Source organism: Anoplolepis gracilipes, chromosome 12 (genome assembly GCF_047496725.1).
Source record: "Anoplolepis gracilipes chromosome 12, ASM4749672v1, whole genome shotgun sequence".
Taxonomy (NCBI): Eukaryota; Metazoa; Arthropoda; class Insecta; order Hymenoptera; family Formicidae; genus Anoplolepis; species Anoplolepis gracilipes.
Window position 1 is genome coordinate 2,123,198 of NC_132981.1, and position 22,988 is coordinate 2,146,185.

At 28.7% G+C, this 22,988-nt stretch overlaps 2 protein-coding genes and 1 pseudogene across 4 annotated transcripts; all 3 read left to right on the forward strand.

The window, feature by feature from the left end:
* The first annotated feature begins 193 nt into the window (after nucleotides 1-193).
* LOC140671803 (uncharacterized) lies at nucleotides 194-4,578 on the forward strand. Of its 2 annotated transcripts, none has more exons than XM_072903410.1 (7): nucleotides 194-533; nucleotides 1,500-1,766; nucleotides 1,849-2,311; nucleotides 2,454-2,578; nucleotides 3,623-3,731; nucleotides 3,931-4,073; nucleotides 4,162-4,578. In XM_072903410.1, exons 2-6 carry the CDS (start codon nucleotides 1,516-1,518, stop codon nucleotides 4,015-4,017), a joined length of 1,035 nt encoding a protein of 344 aa, XP_072759511.1. In that variant the 5' UTR covers nucleotides 194-533; nucleotides 1,500-1,515; the 3' UTR covers nucleotides 4,018-4,073; nucleotides 4,162-4,578. The 2 variants fall into 2 exon arrangements, with proteins under 2 accessions (XP_072759511.1, XP_072759512.1); XM_072903411.1 differs by having other exon boundaries at nucleotides 1,849-2,204.
* Nucleotides 4,579-6,005: 1,427 nt separating this feature from the next.
* Nucleotides 6,006-11,492, forward strand: LOC140671778 (glucose dehydrogenase [FAD, quinone]-like). Of its 2 annotated transcripts, none has more exons than XM_072903370.1 (5): nucleotides 6,006-8,820; nucleotides 9,108-9,463; nucleotides 9,654-9,962; nucleotides 10,303-10,505; nucleotides 11,356-11,492. In XM_072903370.1, exons 1-4 carry the CDS (start codon nucleotides 8,234-8,236, stop codon nucleotides 10,500-10,502), a joined length of 1,452 nt encoding a protein of 483 aa, XP_072759471.1. In that variant the 5' UTR covers nucleotides 6,006-8,233; the 3' UTR covers nucleotides 10,503-10,505; nucleotides 11,356-11,492. The 2 variants fall into 2 exon arrangements, with proteins under 2 accessions (XP_072759471.1, XP_072759470.1); XM_072903369.1 differs by having other exon boundaries at nucleotides 6,009-8,820; nucleotides 10,219-10,505.
* A 5,168-nt stretch (nucleotides 11,493-16,660) lies between these two features.
* On the forward strand, nucleotides 16,661-22,582 carry LOC140671777 (glucose dehydrogenase [FAD, quinone]-like; annotated as a pseudogene).
* Nucleotides 22,583-22,988: the final 406 nt, after the last annotated feature.

Genomic DNA, 22,988 nt, shown 5'->3' on the forward strand with positions numbered 1-22,988 from the left:
AAAGAAATCTCAAGAATAGTAAAGAGGATTTGCTGAAAAATATTTCTTCAAAAAAATTTGTGTTTTTATTTGTCAATTTCATTCAACCAATCAAGACCAAGAAATCTTATTGATAGTGCTTTTTTTCTGCTTAGTAACTCAAATTCTTTGAAACATTTCTAAATAAAGTTTATCTTTAGTCTGGACGAACAGTTCGAACAAAGTGCACGTTATAGACGCATCGCGACAGTGTTACAAGCTACATAAACTTTCTATGCTCACATTCGTGATTCGTTATCACATAAATATAATAACGAAATTTAAATAAATGATCGGAACTCATTATCAATAAATAACGTTTTGAGTATTCTTTTGTGAATAATTACATTTTTTGCAATGGCTACGATAACAGACTTACCCAACGAAGTGCTTGAGAAGATTCTTTCATGTGAGAATATTAACTTAAATGATATCAAAAATTTTAAATCTACATGTCAAATATTACGGTAGATAAATCTGCGCAACCAAGTTTGGAAGGAGAAATATTTTCAGAGGTATTTTTTTTATTTATAAGTTTTGATATTAATTTTTTTAATTTAGCATACACTTAATCGATCAACAAAATATCTTTAAGAAAACGGTAAAGTTACTATATTGTTATACCATTAATTTAAATTGTACCTATTGTTTCCTTGCATATTGAACTCGTTTCTAATATTACAGTTTAGCAGGATTGTAATAAAAAAGCAAAATCCGGATTAAAGCCGGAATTTTAAAGTGTCTAAAAGTTTGACGAGTCATAATAAGTTCATCAAATAATCATAATAAATCTTCATTCATTAATTATAAACTTCACACCATTTGATTACCATTATTTGTTTTATAGCGTAAAACATCATGAAACACTCAATTAGAGTAATGTTACATATTTTCATATTTTAATTTTAAAATATTCATAGTTATGTATAATAATTTACATAATTATGTATCTATATAATATTTATATAAAACTCTTTTCTTACATTTATTTGTTTCAAGTGTTACTCTTTTTTACTTTTCATAAATAATATCTTTTGGACCTTGATAATGCAACGTCTTTTATTTATCTTTCTCTGTAAACTTTATAGTTCCTATTTACATTAAATAAAGCATTATATGCAATCAATTTTATTTTTATTTAAATATTGTATTTAATTCTAGTTTTTATTTTCATCTTATTGACTGTATATATACCGCAGTAGATACATCTCGATAACATATTGTTTTTATGTACACAAATTACTATCCATTATACTATTATGATATTTACAATTTAAGTAGTTAATATATATTTTCTTATAACATAGAAATTCATACTATTATCCATAATTTTTTAAACTTATGTATTTTAAACATTAATATGTTTGTAATTAAAAATTGTATATATATTTAAAAAAATATATTGTCTACAATTTATTGCTGCTATTGTTGTTCTAATGTTGTTGAATATAATTTTTTCGAATTTTTTATTTTAATTTCAGTTGTTATACTGCGAGTATGAAGTATATGAAAAAAGAGACAGAAAAACAAAAAAAAAAGTTTGCTAAATTAAATTTTGAAAATCAAATAAAAAAAGCAAAACAGAGTGTCAGGGAATTACAATGTTATGTACATTCGACATCGGAGCAGGAGTTATGGAATACTGAGGATAAAAAATTAGAACATCTACATTTTATAGCTGAAAATTCTATGATTTATTATTTTGTTTATGATGAGTTAAATAGAATTTTTCTTGCAGAATTCTCATGGTAATATTTAATAAACTGAACTGCTTTTAATTTTAAATAAAGTAATTTAATTATTGTATAATTAATATGTAAATTTTTTCAGGCTAGCCAGTTCTACTTTAACAATTCAATATAATTTTAACTTTATTTTTGGTTGCCTAAGACGATATCGATTTATATATAAGATAAATAAATTTATAAAAATGCCAAGAGAAAAGCAAATTTTAGAAAAACTATTCACTATTTTGGTACAATATATTGATCCACATATTTCTTGCTCAGTTATGAAAACATGGTTAGATGATATTACGCAAGAATTTTTATCCCGCTTTAAACAAAAATATCCTGCACATTCAATATTTTCGACATCTTTCGAACAACTTTCTTTTTTGAAAGACAACAATATCGATGACCATTTTTGGAATACAGTAGAAACGAAGCAAATTATGGATGAATTACGTGAGTTTATATATCATTTGCGAGGAAATTTCTATGATTTATTAAGACGATTATGTGCAAATTTGAAAATGACAGTGGAATTACTTGCAATTAGAGATCTAGCTGCTGTAAGTTATTTCAGATTATAAAATTATTAATTTAAAATTATGTTAAAATAATTTTATTTTGTTTTGTTCATCATAAGAATAACATGTCTTTTATATCTTATAAATGTTTAATATAATTTTTCTAATATAATTTATAACACAGAGTACAGAACAAAATCTTATGGTGTCTATGTGTCACTGCATAGCCAGAAGACTCGGTGTACGCTGTGCCCTGGTCCAATATAGAACTCGATACGATCGTATGGCAATTGTATGGAAACCAAAGTAGTAAGTATATAATTTTACTTTTTGAGTGCTTGAAATTTTTTTGGTTTTTATTTTTATATATACACTTATACACATATTATACCTATATGAATGTACCTATACATAAATACATATATATATATATATATATATATATATATATATATATATGTACGTGTATATTGTTTATTGCAAAGTTACGATTTCTCGAATACTTATTTTTAATACATTTATAAAATAAAATTGTATACATATAAATATGCATTAATACCACACATTTCAGAAAATTTTAGTACGCGTTACACACATACCCACATATACGTAGAAAAAAGATATCAATTGTTTATTTATTTTACACGCAAGTATTTTATATATTCAAGCAAATTTAAAAAGATTAATAATAATAGTTCATAAATTTTTTAAATTTATTTTGTATTATGTGTATTATTTTGTACATATTATAACATGTAGATTTTTTAATTTACAATATTACGTAAATTATATACATCTTGAAGAATTTGTTTTAATAAATTTTACATATGAAAAATAATATGTATTGATTTATATTAAAAAATTACATATATAATATAATTGTAGACAACACACTCACACGCACGCACATATATATAAAGCATTAAAAAAATATACAGTATAACGTTTTCTATCCTAATGTTAGTTTTGCATAAGAATGTGATCATATTAGTCGTTATTATTGCATTCTGCAATATAAACCTTATTTGTGTCACCGCGTAGCGGTTTTACTCTACACGTAGAATAACAATAATTTTAGATTTGCAAAATAAAAATTCAATTTATTTAAGAAAAATTATATGATTAAAATAAATGTTAAATAACTTTTATACTTTTTATTAAAAAGATTTTTTTATTCTCGAATTTTCGATAATTTAAAAAAAACATTTTATTGTTTAGTTGAAGCATATTTATATATAAAATTTTATTTACACAGTTTATTCTAGGTATTTGAGATATCGTGGATATCAATTACGGTAACATATTATATATACATATATATATATAAATATATATTTTTTTTATTATTTTCAGTTGTGCAGAAAAGAATATGAAAGAAAGATTTCATATAAATGAAAGTGCGTATCAAATTTATCCATTTGCCGAAAGCAATTATGACTATTATGAACTGCACAATATAGAGGTTAGTAATTTTTTATAAGTAGTTTTTATTAATTTTAGCGGTATAAAAATAACAAAAGATAACAATTTATTATTACGTTTTATTAATAATATGTTAAGTCAACAAATGAATATATTTTAATAGCAATTAGTAAGAATATTAAAATTTTTCTTTATTTTCTTATATTTAATCGAAATTATATTTATTTCTGCTTTTTCAGGTACTACAAAAAGTAATCGGTAGTTTTAGCTATCCAAGCCATTTTTTCGATCCTCGCTTTTTTTTTAATGTTACGCTGGATCTATGATTTATCAAAAAAAAAAAATCGATGCTCAATGCGGGATAATTATAAATGCAATATAGGTAATTTATTACACACACAATATATATTTTTGAATACGTATATCATACAATATACATTTTTTAATATATATATATATATATTTGATAGCGTGGAGTCTGTTGGAAGTGAGATGTCTCTTCTAGTAAGGAAGCGTCCTGACAATGCAATGGACACAAAATTTGCAACTTTACGCATCCAAATACGCATAGATTGTTGTTGGTGAATAATTGTAATTTCTCGCCCTCAACTGACCAAAGAATAGTTACTTACAAATAACTTGTGATGTTGGAAAAATATTGTAATTCTTGCGTAGGAATTGGCGTCGCTCAGACAATTGACTGTTAAATTTATAATTTTTCGATGACAAAAAGAAAATTATCCACATGCTTTCTGACAATGATTGTAGTTTCCGTCACACGTAATATTAACATTTGTATTTACGTTCATAATGTATTGAAAAAGACTGCGTACAGTCGAAACGTTTACTACAATGTAATTTAGAACAATAAATATTATTATTTTTTACTTATCATAAATTATCATATTACGTATCATATATTATATAAAATATTTCGTCTACACGGTAAAAAACATTTTGTATTGTTGCTAAAATTTTCTATTTTTGTAGAAATTTTTGTGTTAAATATTTAACATACTCTTATGTTAATCTTTTCCTATCTATCCTTGTGTTATTTTAACTTTTCTGCATTGTGTTAATATTCACCGTTTCTAAGAGTTAAAACAACACAATAACAATAAGTAAATCTTACACAAATTCACATTTTTGTGTTAATTCTTTACATATTATTTGTGTTATTTGTTTACATATTTGCCTTCTGTTAAATTAACATTAAAATTAGAATGGATAAATTGAGACCCGAGAAATGTGTTAAATATAACACAAAATTATTTACCGTGTATATTTTAAAAATATCATATTAATGTGTCACGATTATTCCTTAAATTTTAAATTACATTAAGAAAATGGCGATAGGGAATTATCTAAACAATTAGTAAATTAGTTAAGAAAAGTTATTTAGTAAATTATATTAAAATTAAATTTAGTAATTATTAAATTATACTATTAGAGTATTTGTCACATCTTCCCATGTACATCATTCTATACGTTTTTGTTTTTTGTTTTATTGTAAAGCACTGAGGAGAATTTCGATTGTATATAGAAACGTTTGCTCACACACATCGATTATAATAATCTCGTCACGACACTTATTAAATTAAAATCTTGTACTTGAATTTTAATATATGTACATTTATTTTTGTTATTGTGACTTTAAGTGTAATGTAAAAATAACATACAAACTAATTAAAAACTACATGAAAGAGTAGTTACAATAACTTGTAAGAAATGTTGATAGAACATTTTAAAGTTCATGATAAGTTCATGATAAGATATTTTAACCTTTCTTAGAATGTTAAATTGACTTTGAAATATGTTAATTGTTTAAAATGATTGTTAATAATGTGTTAAAAGCACTCAAAATAATATTCCGTTTCTAAGAGACGTACACAAAGTGTTAAGTTATGAAGTTAACATAAATGTAACACATGAAAATGTTATTAAAATAATAACATATCAGCTATATGTTAATTTTACATTGAAGTAGTAGTCAAAACGTGATAACACAAGAAAATTTGACATATGGACGCACAACTTTTTACTGTGTACACAGTAAAAAGTAAAATGTTAATTTTAACGTTACATAGCTCTTGGCGCGTTGCTCAGAACAGAAAAGACTCTCTTTATCAGTCTTAATTGACACTGTCTATGATGATGATGGGCTGTAAAATTCATACAAAAATAATTGTGAGTGTATCATTATCATCTTGCACGTTGACATGCTGAGACATTTATATATCACACCTCAGGTAGAACAGAAAGTCACAATAATATCAAAATACGTCAAAATGACAAAAAAATAATCAAAAAGTGAGTTTTTGTAATCATATTCTCGTTTTTAACGTCATTTTGACGTCATTTGACGTTACTTTAATATCATCGTGACTTTCTGTTCTACTGGGGACGAGACGTTAATGTTATTAGAGTATTGGTCATATCTTCCAATGTATATATGTACATACATTATTCTATGCGTTTTTTCTTTTTTCTTTTTTTTTTTTTTTTTTTTTGCTTTATTGTAAACCACTGAGGAAGATCTCCATTGTTGATAGAAACGTTTGCATACACACATCAATTATTATAATCTCGTCACCATACTTACCAGATTAAACATTTTTGTTCGAATTTAAATGTAATTTATTAAATGACTTTTATTAACTGATTCACTAAGTGCTTAGATAATTTACTGCTTCTATTGCCATTTTCTTAATGTTACTTTAAAAGTATGTCGAATAAAGATTTTTACAAAATATGTATAAAGTAATTATATAATATTTTAAAAAATATATATTTTCATAAATACTTATAAATATTTATTATAAATATTGTTTGCTGTCTGGGTAAATAATTTAGGCAAACAAAGAAACATGATAATTGAAAGAGAACATTTGCTGATTCCTTGACATTAAAAAGTATCTGATGTGTCAAAGAAATTGAAATTATTAAATAATTAAATAAGTGTTCTATTTTTTTTTCATAACGATAAGAATCATTTTTATAGCACTAAAACTTGTACTTTCTGCTCGAAAACTGTGCTAATTTTAAACCTTGATGTACGCATTGAATGCATTATCAAATCATTCAAATTCATAAGTCTTAGTAAGTATTTTACATTCTAATATAATCTTTTACAAATGTCAACTTGTCACCTAATAACATCTATAACGACTACGTAAATTGGAATTATAAGAAAAATATTGACGTACACGCAACAAGTTGTATACGTACGTACAAAATATTTTGACATTAAAAATGATGATGTGACAGATGAATTATATTTATATAAAAACACTTTAAAAGAGATTAACCTTGACTTTTTTTCACCTAAGTTTAGCAGTCACTTAGATAAAACCATGGAGATTCAATTCGATCTCGCAATCAGTAGTTGAGTGAATTTCACGGGATAAATATGTATCTTTTTTTTAATCATTTAAAAGATTTTTGTTTCTCACTCAAGTATATCTTGCGTTTTCGAAAAATTTTGTCAAAAGCAAAAATAACGCCTTATTAGTAACTATAACAGATATTTTTTTTATTTGTTGAATTAAAAAAATATATACAACACATTTTTAGTTATCGTCTGTGTAATAATTGTGTTACTTAAATTGGTTTGTCTACTTAAATTACATAATCAAAGGTTTATCAAAAATATAATAAAGATTCAAAAATAAAGAAAAATCAAAGATATATTTAGTGTATATATTGCAAATATTAAGCGAATAAAAAAAACATGTAAGAAAAAAATGGTGTGACTGTCTTCTAAAATCTTTAAAAATTAACATATGTTTTAAAAACAGTGACATAATCGAGTAAACCAACCATGAGTATTATTGCATTATTGATATAATATGATGTAATAAGTTCTTTTCAACTCGAGCGTTTTCAAACGTCACTTCGAATGCACGACAAAGATGTAATTTCGTTCAGCTACAGCATTTCAAACCGCTAATTAATATTCAGTTTGATTTCTTTCATTTATATTCCTTGCATCAGTTGACGTAATTGCGAAACGGATAACAACTGACATACATGTCCTTGATGCTATTCAAATCTACAGCCATATTGAAAGATACTGCAGTTGTTTATTGATATTGCAAATACCTGAAAAAAAAAACAAGATACAATAAAGTGCCACAATAAACTGATGATTTTTTGTTCTCGACGTGCATTTATGATATAAATTGTGAAAGATCACATTTACAGTCTAAATATTATTCAAATTATATTAATACTGAAGATTATGCTGATGGACCTTCGATACTTCAAAATCAGAAAGATGCTAAAGTGATATTTTAAAAAGACATTAGACAAACTTATTTTGATTAACAATCAACGATTCTCGAAAAAGGTCCTATTCGAGCTCACAACAGTGTGTTTGATGTGAAAATTTCAATTATCTGTCGAGTAAGAAACCGACAAAATACTCAACATTGAAATGTGCATGATGTATTAAACTTAAAGGAAGAGATATAGACGTATCTGTTTGAAGAAGAGTTATTCTAAAATTATCCCGCGCGATAAAAAGAAACACGCAGCTTCGCGATGCGCAAGTTCTGCTTGACAATCTTGTTCCTGGGAAACGCGACTGGGATTTTGTCACCGGGTATTCTCGAGACGATTCATCACTTCTTCTCAGGCTTTCCACCCGCACCAAAAATACAGGAGCTTGAGGACGGAATACCCGATTACATTTTTCCCTCCGTCGACTTTCTGGTGATCGGAGCCGGCACGGCTGGATCCGTAGTCGCGAATCGTCTAACCGAGAATCCTAACTGGAAAGTCCTGGTGCTCGAGGAGGGCGACGACGAGATCTTCCTCACGGATGTCCCCTTTTTCTCACCATTACTTTTTACGACGGATTACGTTTGCGTGTACAAAAGTGAGCCGCGACCACAGGACACGAGTGGCCATGGAGGATATTGTTTGTCGATAGTCGATGACCGTTGCAACTTAATATCCGGTAAGGCAGTCGGAGGTACCTCGGTAGTGAACTTCATGGTGTACTCGAGAGGATCGCCCGCTGACTACGATGCCTGGGCGGCGTTGGATAATCCAGACTGGAGTTACAAGGAAGTACTGCCCTATTTCATCAAGTCCGAGAGATGCAAGCTGATTGATAAAGACGCAAGGTACGTGTCTCTTTAGATCAGAAATTATACAATTATTCCATTCTTCCTCCTGTGGGAAGCTTTAGTGACATTTTGCATATAACTTCTATTGTACAAAATTTTTTAGCAGAAATATTATTTTTCTTTCTTATTTCTTTTATTTCTTTTCTTCATCTTTTTATTTCTTGCCGTTAACTCTTCTCCTATTAACTTTTCTATTGTTTCATCTTTTCAACTCTTTCTTTTATTTTTTTTTATCTCTTCATCTTTTCTTCTTCTCTTTTCTTCATCACTTATTTTTTTGTCAGATTCCATGGATACAATGGATACCTGGATGTGACGAATGCTCCTTTCGCTACTCCGTTGAAAGAACTTTGGTTAAAGGCCGGCCAAGAGCTCGGTTACGATCTAGTAGATTATAACAGTGACAGATTCGTAGGATTCTCGACCGTGCAAGCAACTCTGCGAAATGGACACAGAGTTAGTGCTAGCAAAGCCTTCCTCAGGCCGATCCGCGATCGAGCAAACTTTTATTTATCCAAATTTTCGAGGGTGACGAAAATTGTTATTAATCCAATGACGAAAATAGCCGTAGGCGTCGAATTTGTAAAAAATCATAAAACGTACTTTGTCTCCGCTTCTAAAGAGATCATACTCTCTGCAGGTATATATTTAGGATATCGAACCTTCGATATTCTAAAATCGAAAAAAGTGTGCTATTATCATTTACATAAAGTGAATTCACTTGAGAAACGAATTTATTATAATATTTATTAAACGTTGTATTATTATGATTATATATAAATCAATTTATTTGTATATAATCGTAAATAAATACTTTTTTTATTGCACAGGTACTTTTGGTTCACCTAAGTTGTTGATGCTGTCCGGGATAGGTCCGAAAGACCATTTGAGCTCCTTAGGCATCCGTGTAATTGAAGAGCTTTCGGTGGGGTTTAATTTACAAGATCACGTGAACGTGATGTGTTTAATGTTCTTAGTCAACGAGAGTGTGACTATTGTTGGACACCGTCTAGCTTCCGATCCAGTTAGTTTCCTGGACTACCTGATACACGGTAAAGGTCCTTGGACGATACCTGGAGGCGCCGAAGGATTAGCTTTTATTAAGACTAAGCATAATTCAAGAAACAGCAAACGACATGGTAAGCTCTTCATAGTGGTGATTATTTGAAATTTCTACGACAAAATATAAAATTTATCAATAAATAATTGCTAAAATTTGTTTCCTTTAAAGTCAGTTATCATTTAAATTTGTTTTCAAACTTTCGTTTGAGATTCAAACAAACAATACAAAAATTACATTTTTTCTTATAATCTGGACTGTTCCCAATGTAACTTCCATTACTATCAATCATAATATCCACTAACCGCATACTGACGAAAAGAAATTGTTGACAGAAGATGACTATCCTGATATCGAGTTAGTGTTGACTGTAACCTCACTAGTCACCGATATTTCCGCACTTTTTCGCAATTCGCTAGGAATAACGGAGGATTTTAACAACGAGGTTTACAGCGATTACAATGACCTTGACTTGTTCACAATCGTACCTGTACTTCTGCGACCCAAAAGTCGCGGCAGATTCACCTTGAGAAGCACCGATCCGTCGGATTCACCGATCATTGAGATGAATTATTACGATCATGAGGATGATGTAAACACGATGGTGCAAGGTATTTAAATGGTAAGGACTTGTATACTAACAATAATATATTACCCTTCATATACTAACATACAGAGTAAATTTATTTTAATATGAATAATCAAATATATGGAAATCACGTGAAATGTTAAAAAAATTTGTGAAATAAAATTGATTAATAAGATTTTGAGAGGTAAAAAAAATTGATGACCGTGAATTTTATTTTAAAGTTATTTATAATTTTTAAATCATTTTTTAAAATCAAGTAAAAATCCAGTTTTTTAAAAATGTAAAACTGTCGTAACTTTTTATTATATTATAAATGTAAAATTAATATAAATATAAACCAATTTTTCTCATCATTTTCTGTATAAAAGAAATAAGGTAAGAATATTAAAAAATGAATATTTTTCGAGATATTTTATAGTATATATTTTATAAAATTATATTTATTATTAATTAATTACAAATTAAAATATATAAAATTTTATAAACTATTTAATTTTTTACCATCTTACCTTAATAACTTATTACACCGAATATTGCAAAAAATTGATTTATATAATACATTTATATATACATGATATATATAATACATATATGTATACGTAATAAAATATAAATATAATATATATAATGTGTAATATTAAATTATGTATATAATAAAATTAAAATGATTTTAAGATCTAAATTGAGCTCCTTCCTTAAAACTTAATTTTATCTAAAACATTTTTTTCTACAATTGCATAATTAAAAGATATTTTATAAAACTAAACTTAAAGTTAAACTAAATCATCTTCTATTTTATTTCATGTTACACAATATACTTTTTTCATGTTTAAACATACCTTTAATTATTTGCCAATTAAATTTTTTATTCATTCTTTTCCAGGCGATCAAAGTAGCCTCCACGGAAGCGTTCAAACGTTACAATACCACTCTGCTATCGGTACCGTTTCCGGGATGCAAACACATTGCCTTCAAGAGCGATGCATACTGGGCCTGCGTTGCCCATCACGTGTCGACGACTATATATCATTACTCAGGCACGTGTAAGATGTCCACTCGGAAGAATTCGGGTGTGGTGGACCACAGGTTACGAGTGCACGGGATCAGCGGTCTCAGGGTCGTGGATGCCAGTATCATGCCAACCATAATCGACGGTCACACGATGGCACCTGTGTACATGATCGCCGAGAAAGCCAGCGATATGATAAAGGAGGAATGGAAAGATTCTACTCTGTGAATCACACGTATACACGTGTGAAAAGCAAAAAGGTAAAGGTGATAAAACAGTTATGAGATAAAATATGTGAAATATATTGTATGTATGTTATCGTGAAAGCACGCAGAGACTGTGATTAAATGAGGATTTCCTTTAAATTCGAAGGAAAACGATAACAAAAGCATTGATCTTTGTCACAAAAATTAATAGAATGTATAAGGAAACGTTAAAAATATATATCAGAATATTATATTATAAAGGAAAAACATTTTATGGAATTTTTTTACCTTTTAAATGGAGTATTATTGTTCTATATAGGTATAAAATATATTTATGTACGTATACTTAATTATTATACGTTTCATTTACATATGTATAAAGATGACGTTCTGCACAAATGTGTAATGTTAGTCAGTGGCTGTTTCTTTAGTTAATAACGAAAAAATAGAATAATATTGTCAAAATAATCTAAGAGATTCGCTGTCTTCCTTATTTGAGAAAACATGCTGATTCTCTTTGGTAGCTTACGGTTGAACTGTTAATTAAAATATCAAAGTTGTAGTAGTAAAATGTAATTTAAATAAATACAACAATACACATACATATTCAAGCTATATTTAAATTTTATCAAAGCTTTACGACACTATGTATTTAAATATTTAAGTTAATAAATTAACGAGTTTATAAAAAGCGTTAATCGTTATCCATCATATTTTTAGCGCACAAGGAATTTCGCGATAAAGATAATAATAGAAAATATTTCGTACGTTTGTCATTCTGTTGCACTTGAAATAAGAGAACACTGAAAATAAATTAATTTCAACATTAGTAATTAATGTCAAATAATTAAAGTAACAAAAAAATAAGATTAATTTGAAGTAACATCAAATAAAAATCTTAAGTAAAGTAGATAATGTTGTCGCTGAATTGAACAGTCCTGCAGTTTTTTTATTAAGGCATATAATCATCAGTATAAGTACAGAATTGATAAAATCTTTTTTTTTTTTTTAGCGCTGTCAAAAACTGTGTTTATCAAACCGTGTATTTAACAAATGATCACATCAACACAGTCCACTTTCGATTTGCAGTCCTTTAAACTTTCAATGGTCTAATGATGGTAAGTCTCGCAATGGCCGTTCATTTCTAAAATTGTCAAATTTTTCATATATTATTTTCGACATAAATGTAGTAAAACTTGTATCCAACGTGCAAATATATTTTCCTCGAATTTAACCATATTTCTGATTCTAAACTTTATTTGTCTTATACGAAAAATCTCAGCAGATCTATATAATCTGCTATTTCAAATAAAGATAATGAATAAATATCGAGTTTTTATGTATTATTAAACTTTATATTTTTTAGAAAGCAAATTAAAATAAAAAATTTTTATTATAGAAAAAGTATTCTAAAAATTCATATTTAATTATGCTTATTTAAACATTTTTTGCACATTTTTATGTGTTCTCTTATTGATTTCTAATTAATTTTCTTTTTCGGATTTTATTTTATTTTGTATGTTATATTTAAGAGCGTAGTCTACTTTAAAAACTCAAAAAATCGGCTTTTTAACACTTTCTAAAAAAAAGTTTTATGTCTGAAAAATGTCCTCCAAATTTAATTGAAAATTTCGCAAAATTAATGGACTTACTGTTTGAATATCAATAAAAATATATGTAAAACGTCAAAAAGATGAATTTTTTAAGAGTTTAAAACAAATTTTTTTATATCATCAATTTTCATACTGGACTAGGCTAAGGCCTCAAAAGTTGATAGAATTCTCGTAAAAAAATATCGAATTTATTATTAACAGCTTCTATCGATTGTTATATGATACTTACTAGTGTTGTACAACCGGTGTTGAATTCATTTGATGACGCAAATTGCAAGTGCTGAAACACGTGCGTAAAAAGTATTTCTGATGTAGAAATTGTGATTCGAGCATCAATATTTGCCCAACCTACAATCAAGTAGAAGATAAAACTAATTTTCTAATTAATTGAACATGCACTGATCATATGTGTGTATTTACTATAATCAATCCTATTTGACTTTTAATCACAATTTTATTTATCATAAAAATACATAAACATCATAAGCATAAGCATTCATTTTGTTTCCTCTCTTCATGCATTGAATAAAATTTTCCATTCGTTATTGATTTTTCTTCTATTTAAAAAACATCGCTTCCAGATAAAAAATATGTTTCTCAGATATTGATTATCTAAATTAAATTTGTAACTTTATTCTGGAGTGTCAGCATTATTTCTTGACTGTAATTTATTATAAATTTAATATATTCTTGCAAATGCTTTACAAATTACAACAGAATTATCATGATAAAAATTCTTTCATTCACTTTACAGCTTTTCTTATATAAAATTTTGTTACTTGCATTTAAATATCCAGAAGGTAACAGAAAATGACAGTACTTAAATGAAATTAATTGTTTTTATTCAGAATAATGTTAAAACACTTGAAATATATGTATTATATTCCAAAGCTAAATTATACTTTGTAAAATTTATATATTATTTTATATTTTATATATAAAAAATCTTATAGCTATTTGGCAATTTTTTGTCAAATTCAATGTACTTTAAAGTATAAAAAAACGTGAAGAAACAATTTTTGTTGTTCCACACAATTGTTTTTCTGGGTCAATAAAAAAAAGAAAAATCGATAATTTTTACATTATTTTCATCCATTTATAGCATGTTTACATGTTCATTAAAAAAACAATTATATCATTTGATAGAGCAAAATTTCTGCTTTAAGAATCTTTTTTGGTCATTGCGATACGATGATTTTTGACGGAGTTATAAACGATCAAAGTTAAAATGCTCATTTTTTATTTAATCGACAATAATTCGATAAAAAATCATAGACAAACTTTTAAAAAGCGATTTTGTAAGGAAAACTTTAAGCTTTCACAATAGAAACTTTAAAATGTTCGCTAATTTTTTTCTAGAATTTTTTCTAGACACGTGACAAGCCCACAAAGTAAGAAAAAAATTTTCATTTTTATCTTCGATTTTGAGAGACTTGTGACAGCTGACAGCTTGTCAAGCTGAACGGTCGCGTTATCATAGGTTACAAAATTATTGATTTTATTGTGCAGTTTCTATGTTTGTGTTAATAATTAAAGTTCCCCTTGTTTATTAAAAATGTGTTTTATTTACGAGTGTGAATGTGAAAGTGAGAGCCGAGCAGTTGCGCCGCGTACGCGTTCGATATATATGGATCCGGCGGACGTAACAATATATTAACTGAGCAAATTAAAATCAGTGTAAGCAAAAATATCAAATCATAAATACTTGAAATAAGCTTATTTTCCATTTAAAATATTAAAAATCAAGTTTAGTTATGCAAGTGTGAGAAAAGTAGTATAATACAGATAGAAAATATGGATCAATAATGATTGAATGACCATCGTCTAATTCCTAATTATCAAGCACTTCTTAACTTGATTATATTTCTGATAAATATGAAACAGAAAGATCTGTTAACTATGTGTTAAATTAGCACTTGGACGCTATGAGATAGAAATGTCACCATCAAAATATAAGAAGAAAAATAGAATTAATTTACTTGAATTCTTGATCTTCGTTCGGTAAACTTTCACCCCCTAAGGTCACGTAGCCCCTGTCCTTTCTATCCTTTTTGTCCTTTCGCTTTTCACTCAAGAGCTCCTCCTTGGAATGCTTGTCGTGGCTGCCTTCGTCACTAACTGCGTTATAAAAATTAATAATGATATTGTGGGTTTACAGATATTTGATGAATTAATTTGGTGAAAGATGGAGACAAATATATATATATATATATATATATGTAAAACGTCAAAAAAATTAATTTTGTAAGAGTTTTAAAAAAATTTTTTTAAATCAATTTTTGTTTTAGAGTAGGCTAAGCCTTTAAAAGATAGAAAAGTTGAAAGAATTCTCGTAAAAAAATATCGAATTTATTATAACAGCTTTTATCGATTGTTATATGATACTTACTGGTGTTTTCTAGACAATCGGTGTTGGATTCGTCTGATGATGCAAATCGCAAATGCTGAAATGTCCTGGTAAAAAGTATTCCTTATGTAGAAATTATAATTCGAGCATCAATATTTGCTCAAACCTACAGTCAAGTAGAAGATAAAACTAAAGCGTATGGCCGGATAAGGTAGGCAAATCTGTCCCCGCCCGTATCAGGTCCAAATTGTTGTCATAAGTTGACATCAATGTAATATAAAATTATGTTTACTTCAAAGTAACATTTTTGTAAGAGTTATGGAGGAGGGAAACAAATAAAAAAAGTAGTTTTTCTTGAAAATGACTCAGCCAATTTTCATGAAAAAATATATGTTATGGAGATCAATGAAACAATTGTTTAAAAAAATTAAAAAGTTTTTCCGACAAAAAAAATTGGTAAAAAAAATTTTTGTCAGAAGCTCACAAAGTGAGAAAAGAATTTTCATTTTGTTCAGATCGTAGTTGTCTATATGAAAAATTATCAAACTCACAGAAACTTGAAAATAATGGTGGGCTTTCAACAGTAGAGATTTAAAGCTTTAAAACTGTTAAATTTAAATTTTGTTCATTTTTAACGAATTACAACTGGTAGAATTTTATCTATTTTTTAAGAAAACTAAAATGACCTTCTAAATGTTATACGCAGTGTATTACAAAATGCGTGAGTATTTAGACATAAAAAATGATAATGTAGCAAATAAAGTCTACTCGCGTAAAAATATTACATAACAGGTTTGTCTTGACTTATTTTTCACTTTTTAGTTTTAGTCACTCAAAGGAAACCACGAAGTACAAATGAAGAAGGCACAATCAGTAGTTGAGTGAATTTCACGAGAAAAACAAATATCTCTTTTCTAATTACTTAAGAAATTATAACTTTTCACTCAAATACAACTTGCAAATTCGAAAAAATTTGTCAAAAGCAAAAATAACGCCTTATTAAAAAATTTCATTCGAGCTCACGATTGTATTTGATGTGAAAATTTCAATTATCTATAGAATAAGAAGCTGACAGAGTACTCATGATTGAAATGTGAATGGCACGTTAAACTTAAAGAAAAAGATATAAGCACACGTGTTTGAAAAAAGAAGGATTATCTCACGAGTGATAAAAAGGAAAACGCACCTTCGCGATGCGCAAGTTCTGGTTGACAATCTTGTTCCTGGGATACGTGTGGAATGGAATTTTGTCATCGGGTATTCTCGAGACAATCCATAATTTTTTCTCAGGCTTTCCACCATCACCAAAAATACAGGAGCTTGAGGACGGAATACCCGATTACACTTTGCCCCCTGTCGACTTTCTGGTAATCGGAGCCGGCGCGGCTGGATCCGTAGTCGTGAATCGTCTAACCGAGAATCCCAACTGGAAAGTCCTGGTACTCGAGGAGGGCGACGACGAGATCTTCTTCACGGATGTCCCCTTTTTCGCACCATTACTTTCTACGACGGATTACGTTCGCGTGTACAAAAGTGAGCCACGACCACAGGACACGAGTGGCCATGGAGGATATTGTCTGTCGATGGTCGACGGCCGTTGCAACTTAGTATCCGGTAAGGCAGTCGGCGGTAGCTCGGTAGTGAACTTCATGATTTATTCGAGAGGATCGACCGCTGACTACGATGCCTGGGCGGCGTTGGATAATCCAGGCTGGAGTTACAAGGAAGTACTGCCCTATTTCATCAAGTCCGAGAGATGCAAGCTGATCGATAAAGACGCAAGGTACGTGTCTTTAGATCAGAAATTATACAATTATTCCATTCTTCCTCCTGTGGGAAGCTTTAGTGACATTTTGCATATAACTTCTGTTGTACAAAATTTTTTAGCAGAAATATTATTTTTCTTTCTTATTTCATTTTTTCTTCGTCTTATCTTTTTTTCTTTTAATCTCTTTATCGTTTCATCTTTTCAACTCTTTTTTTTCTTTTCTTTCTCTCTTCATCTTTTCTTCTTCTGTTTTCTTCATTACTTCTTTTCTCGTCAGATACCACGGATTCGACGGATATCTGGATGTCACGAATTTTCCTTATGCTACTCCGTTGAAGGAACGTTGGTTGAAAGCCGGTCAGGAGCTCGGTTATAATTTAGTAGATTATAACAGTGACAGACTCGTAGGCTTCTCGGCCGTGCAAGCAAATCAGCGAAATGAGCACAGAGTTAGCGCCAGTAAAGCCTTCCTCAGGCCGATCCGTGAACGAGCAAACTTCTATTTATCCAAATTTTCGACGGTGACAAAAATTGTCATTAATCCAACAACAAAAAGAGCCGTAGGCGTCGAATTTATTAAAAATCATAAAACGTACTTTGTCTCTGCTTCTAAAGAGATCATACTCTCTGCAGGTATATATTTACGATATCGTTATAGAATCAAAAATAATGTGATTTTACCATCTACATAGAGTAAATTCCCTTGACAAATTTAATATAATATTTAATAGAAGTTATTTTATTATATATAAATCACGTCTTATTTGTACGTAAATATATACTTTCTTTTATTTGACAGGTGCTCTTAATTCGCCTAAGTTATTAATGCTATCCGGGATAGGTCCAAAGGATCACTTGAGTTCGTTAGGCATTCGTGTAATCGAGGATCTTCCAGTGGGATTTAATTTACAGGATCATGTGATCATGTCAGCTTTAACGTTCCTAGTCAACGAGAGTGTGACTATTGTCGGACAACGTCTAGTTTCCAATCCAGTTAGTTTCGTGGACTACCTGATACACGGTAAAGGTCCTTAGACGTTACCTGTAGGAGCCGAAGGAATAGCTTTTATTAACACTAAGGCTAATTCAAGAAACAGCGAACGATATGGTAAGCATTTTGTAGTGATTATTTTTAGAAATTTATACGACAAAATGTAAAATTTATGGCTAAAGAATTGCTAGAGTTTGTTTTCTTTGGAGTCTCTTGTTATTTAAAATTGTTTTGAAACTTTCGTTTGAAACTCAAACAAAAAATATAAAAATTATATTATTTTATAAAATTAAACTGTTCCAATGTAACTTTAATCACTGTCAATCATCACATCTACAAAACGTATTCTAACAAGACAAAATTATTGACAGAAGATAACACTCCTGATATCGAGCTACTGTTGGGTGTAAGCTCACTATCCGCCGAAACTTCTGGACTATATCGCGATTTGTTAGGATTAACAGAGGATTTTAAGAAAGAGGTTTTCAGCGATTACGAGGGTCTTGACTCGTTCTCGATCGGACCTGTACTTCTGCGACCGAAAAGTCTGCGGCAGACTTACTTTAAGAAGCACCGATCTATCGGATTCACCGATCATCGACATAAATTATTACGCTGACGAGGACGATGTAAACACGATGGTGCGAGGTATAAAAATGGTAAAAACCCCTATATATTAACATACAATGTAAATTTATTTTAATCTAAATAATCAAATATTTGGAAATCACATAACCAATGTAAAGAAAAAAATGTTTTAAACAAAATTGATTGATAGGATTTTGAGAGATAAAAAAAATTTATGGCCTAGAATTTTAACTTAAAGTCATTCATTACTTTTAAATTCATGTAAAGATTAATCTAGTTTTTTTTAAATATAAAACTATCATTACTTTTCATTGTTTTATAAATATAAAATTAATAAAAATATAAATCAATTTTTCTCATTATTTTGTAAATAAAAGAATTAAGGTTAGATTATTAAAAAATGAATATTTTACGAGATATTTTGTAGTATATATTTTATAAAATTATAAATATACTTATTATTAATTAATTAATTACAAATTAAAGTATCAATGTTGTAAACTAATTAATTTTTAACCTTCTTACCTTTGTAACTTTTTACAACGAACATTGTGAAAAATTGATTTATATAATACATATATGTGTACTTGACATATATAATATATATATAATAAAATATATAATATAATATATATTTTTATAATGTATAAAATACAATATATAAATATAATTAATAACTATTCGGCCAACTAACGAGCAAATTTAATTATGTGTTCACAAAATAATAATATTTACTCTTGTTCTAAATTACAACATACTTAAAACGTTTCAGCTGTACAAAGCCTTTCTCGGTACAATCCGAACGCAAATGCAAATACAAACATTCATGTAACGGAAACTACAGTCAGATCTTTGATTTTAAACCCCGCATTAGTACATATAATGGAGCCTTTTGAGCATTCATGAAGGTTTTAACACGAGCAAAATATGACCAAGCTTAATTACATTCTATGTCGGAAAAAATATGAGTAAGCTTAATTACAATCTATGTCGGTAAATGTGATTAGAGTTCTATGAAAATCTCTTGGTCGTGTACCAATCAAAAAATTATAACATTAATTGTTAGAACGTCTCTAGTCTAACGTAAAATTACAATGTTTTGCACCATCGCAAGTTATTAGTAATCAATTATCCTTTCGTTGTTTGAGAGCGAGAAATTACAATTATCCACCAACAATCTATGCGTTTTTAGATGCGTGGAATTGTATGTTTTATAAATATTAAAAATAACGTTGACGTTGCTGTGTGATGTTAAGATCCTAATAATGCTACTTAATTACAATCTTTTTATCCTAAACTTACTTGTGTGTCCATTATTATAAAATATCCATCGCCACTTGACTCTATTGTTTGAGACATCTCACTTCCAACAATATTCAAGCTAAACTGTTCATAATGATCCAAAGGTCGAGGAATAACCTTTCGTGTATTTAAACAATCTATCGTTATCCCCAGTTATTCTTGTCTTATAAACAAGTTTTTACATGTTTGTCACAACTTCTGTAAGATATCATAATAGGCGTTAAGTAATTCGGTATCTTTTTTCAAATTTAAACCGTTCTTTTGTTTCTTGATATGCAACATTTCTGAAATGAGTCTCTTATGAAAATTTTAAAGTCCAAAATTTTTATGTCTTCTCAGTTAAATGTATGTTTATCTTTCAAGATATGTTCTGAAATTACCGAGTGTTTTTCCGAATTCATTTTTATGTTGTTAATGTGTTCTTTTATTCTTGTTCGTAATTGTCTTTTTGTCTGTTCCACGTAAGACGCGTTACACTCATTACATTTTATTTTACATATAACATTAGAGTTAGTCATAAAAAGGTTTTTATCTTTCTGTATTCTTATAATTTTATTTAGTTTATTTAAACATCCATTAATTCTATCAAATTTAAATACCAATGGTTTAATTTCAATTACATACAACAATCTTTTGCTACAGGAATGGTTAATTGTTTAAAACATTGGATAGACATGAATTACGGTAGAGTATGGGCATTAGAAAAGCTTAATTTTTTAAGCTTGCTCATATTTTGCTCGTGTTAAAACCTCCATGGATGCTCAAAAGGCTCCATTATATGTACTAATGGGTTTAAAAACAAGGATCTGACTGTAGTTTCCGTTACATGAATTTTTGTATTTACATTTGCGTTCGGATTGTACTGAGGAAAACTGCGTACAGCCGAAACGTTTTAAGTATGTTGTAATTTAGAACAGAAATAAATATTATTATTTTGTGAACACATAATTAAATTTGCTCGTTAGTTGGCCGAATAGTTATTAATTATAATTAGATTAGAATACGAGCGGTAACAATTTTATGAATTTATTACAATATATAATATTAAATATATAATAAAATTAGAATTATTTTAAAAAACTCTTTTTTTAAAACACTCAATTTTATCTAAAACATTTTTTTCAATAATTCCTTAATTACAAGATATTACAACTTAAGATTAAACTTAAGATTAAACTAAATCACCATGTATACCCTTTCACGTTACACAAATTACTTTTTTTTTATTTAAACGTATATTTAATTACATTATTTGCTAATTAAATTTTATATACATTCTTTTCCAGGCTATTGAAGTAGCCTCCACGAAAGCTTTCAATCGTTATAATGCGACACTACTGCCGGTACCGTTTCCAGGATGCAAGCACGTTGCCTTCAAGAGCGATCCGTACTGGGCCTGCGTCGCCCGTCACGTGTCGATGACAGTATATCATTATTCAGGCACGTGTAAAATGTCCACTCGGAAGAATTCGGGTGTGGTGGACCACAGGTTACGAGTGCACGGGATCAGCGGTCTCAGGGTCGTGGATGCCAGTATCATGCCAACTTTAATCGCCGGTCACACGACGGCGCCTGTGTACATGATCGCCGAGAAAGCCAGCGATATGATAAAGGAGGAATGAAAAGATTCGACTCTGTGAATCACACGTATACACGTGTGGTAAAGAAAAAAGTGGAAGTGATAAAATAATTATGAGATAAAATATGTGAAATATATTGTATGTATGTTATCGTGAAAGCACGGAGAGACTGTGATTAAATGAGGATTTCCTTTAAATTCAAAGGAAAACGATAACAAAAGCATTGATCTTTGTCACAAAAATTAATAGAATGTATAAAAAAATGTGAAAAATATATATTAGAATATTATAAAGGAGAAACATTCTATGAAATTTTTCTAGCTCTTAAATGAAGTATTATTATCTTATATAGGTATAAAACATATTTATGTACATATAATTATTATACGTTTCATTTACATATGTATAAGAATGACGTTCTGCACAAATGTGTAATGCTATTCAGTGGCTATATTCTTTAGTTAATAACGAAAAAATAGAATAATATTGTCAAAATGATCTAACAGATTCATTGTCTTCTCAATTTGAAAAGGCATGCTAATTCTCTTTGCTTGCTTATGGTTAAACTGATAATTAAAATATTAAAATTATAGTAGGGAAACGCAGTTTAAATAAATACAACGATACACACACGTATTCAAACTATATATAAATTTGGTCAAAGCTTTACGACACTATGTATTTTAATATTTTAAATTAATAAATTAACGAGTTTAAAGAAAGCGTTGATCGTTAACCATCATATTTTTAACGCACAAAGAATTTCGCGATAAAGATAATAATAGAAAGTACTTAGTACGCTTGTCATTCTGTTGCATTTGAAATAAGAACACTGAAAATAAATTAATTTTAACATCAGTAATTAATGTTAAATAATTAAATTAATAAAAAAAAACAAGATTAATTTGAAGCAACATCGAATGAAAACCTTAAATAAAGTAGATATTGTTGTCGCTGAAATGAACAATCCTGCAGTTCTTTCATATAATCATCAGTATAAGCGCACAGAATAGATAAAATCTTTCTTTAGCGCTGTCAAAAACAGTATTTATCAAACCGTATATTTAACAAATGATCACGTCAATACAGTCTACTTTCGATCTCCATGTCGA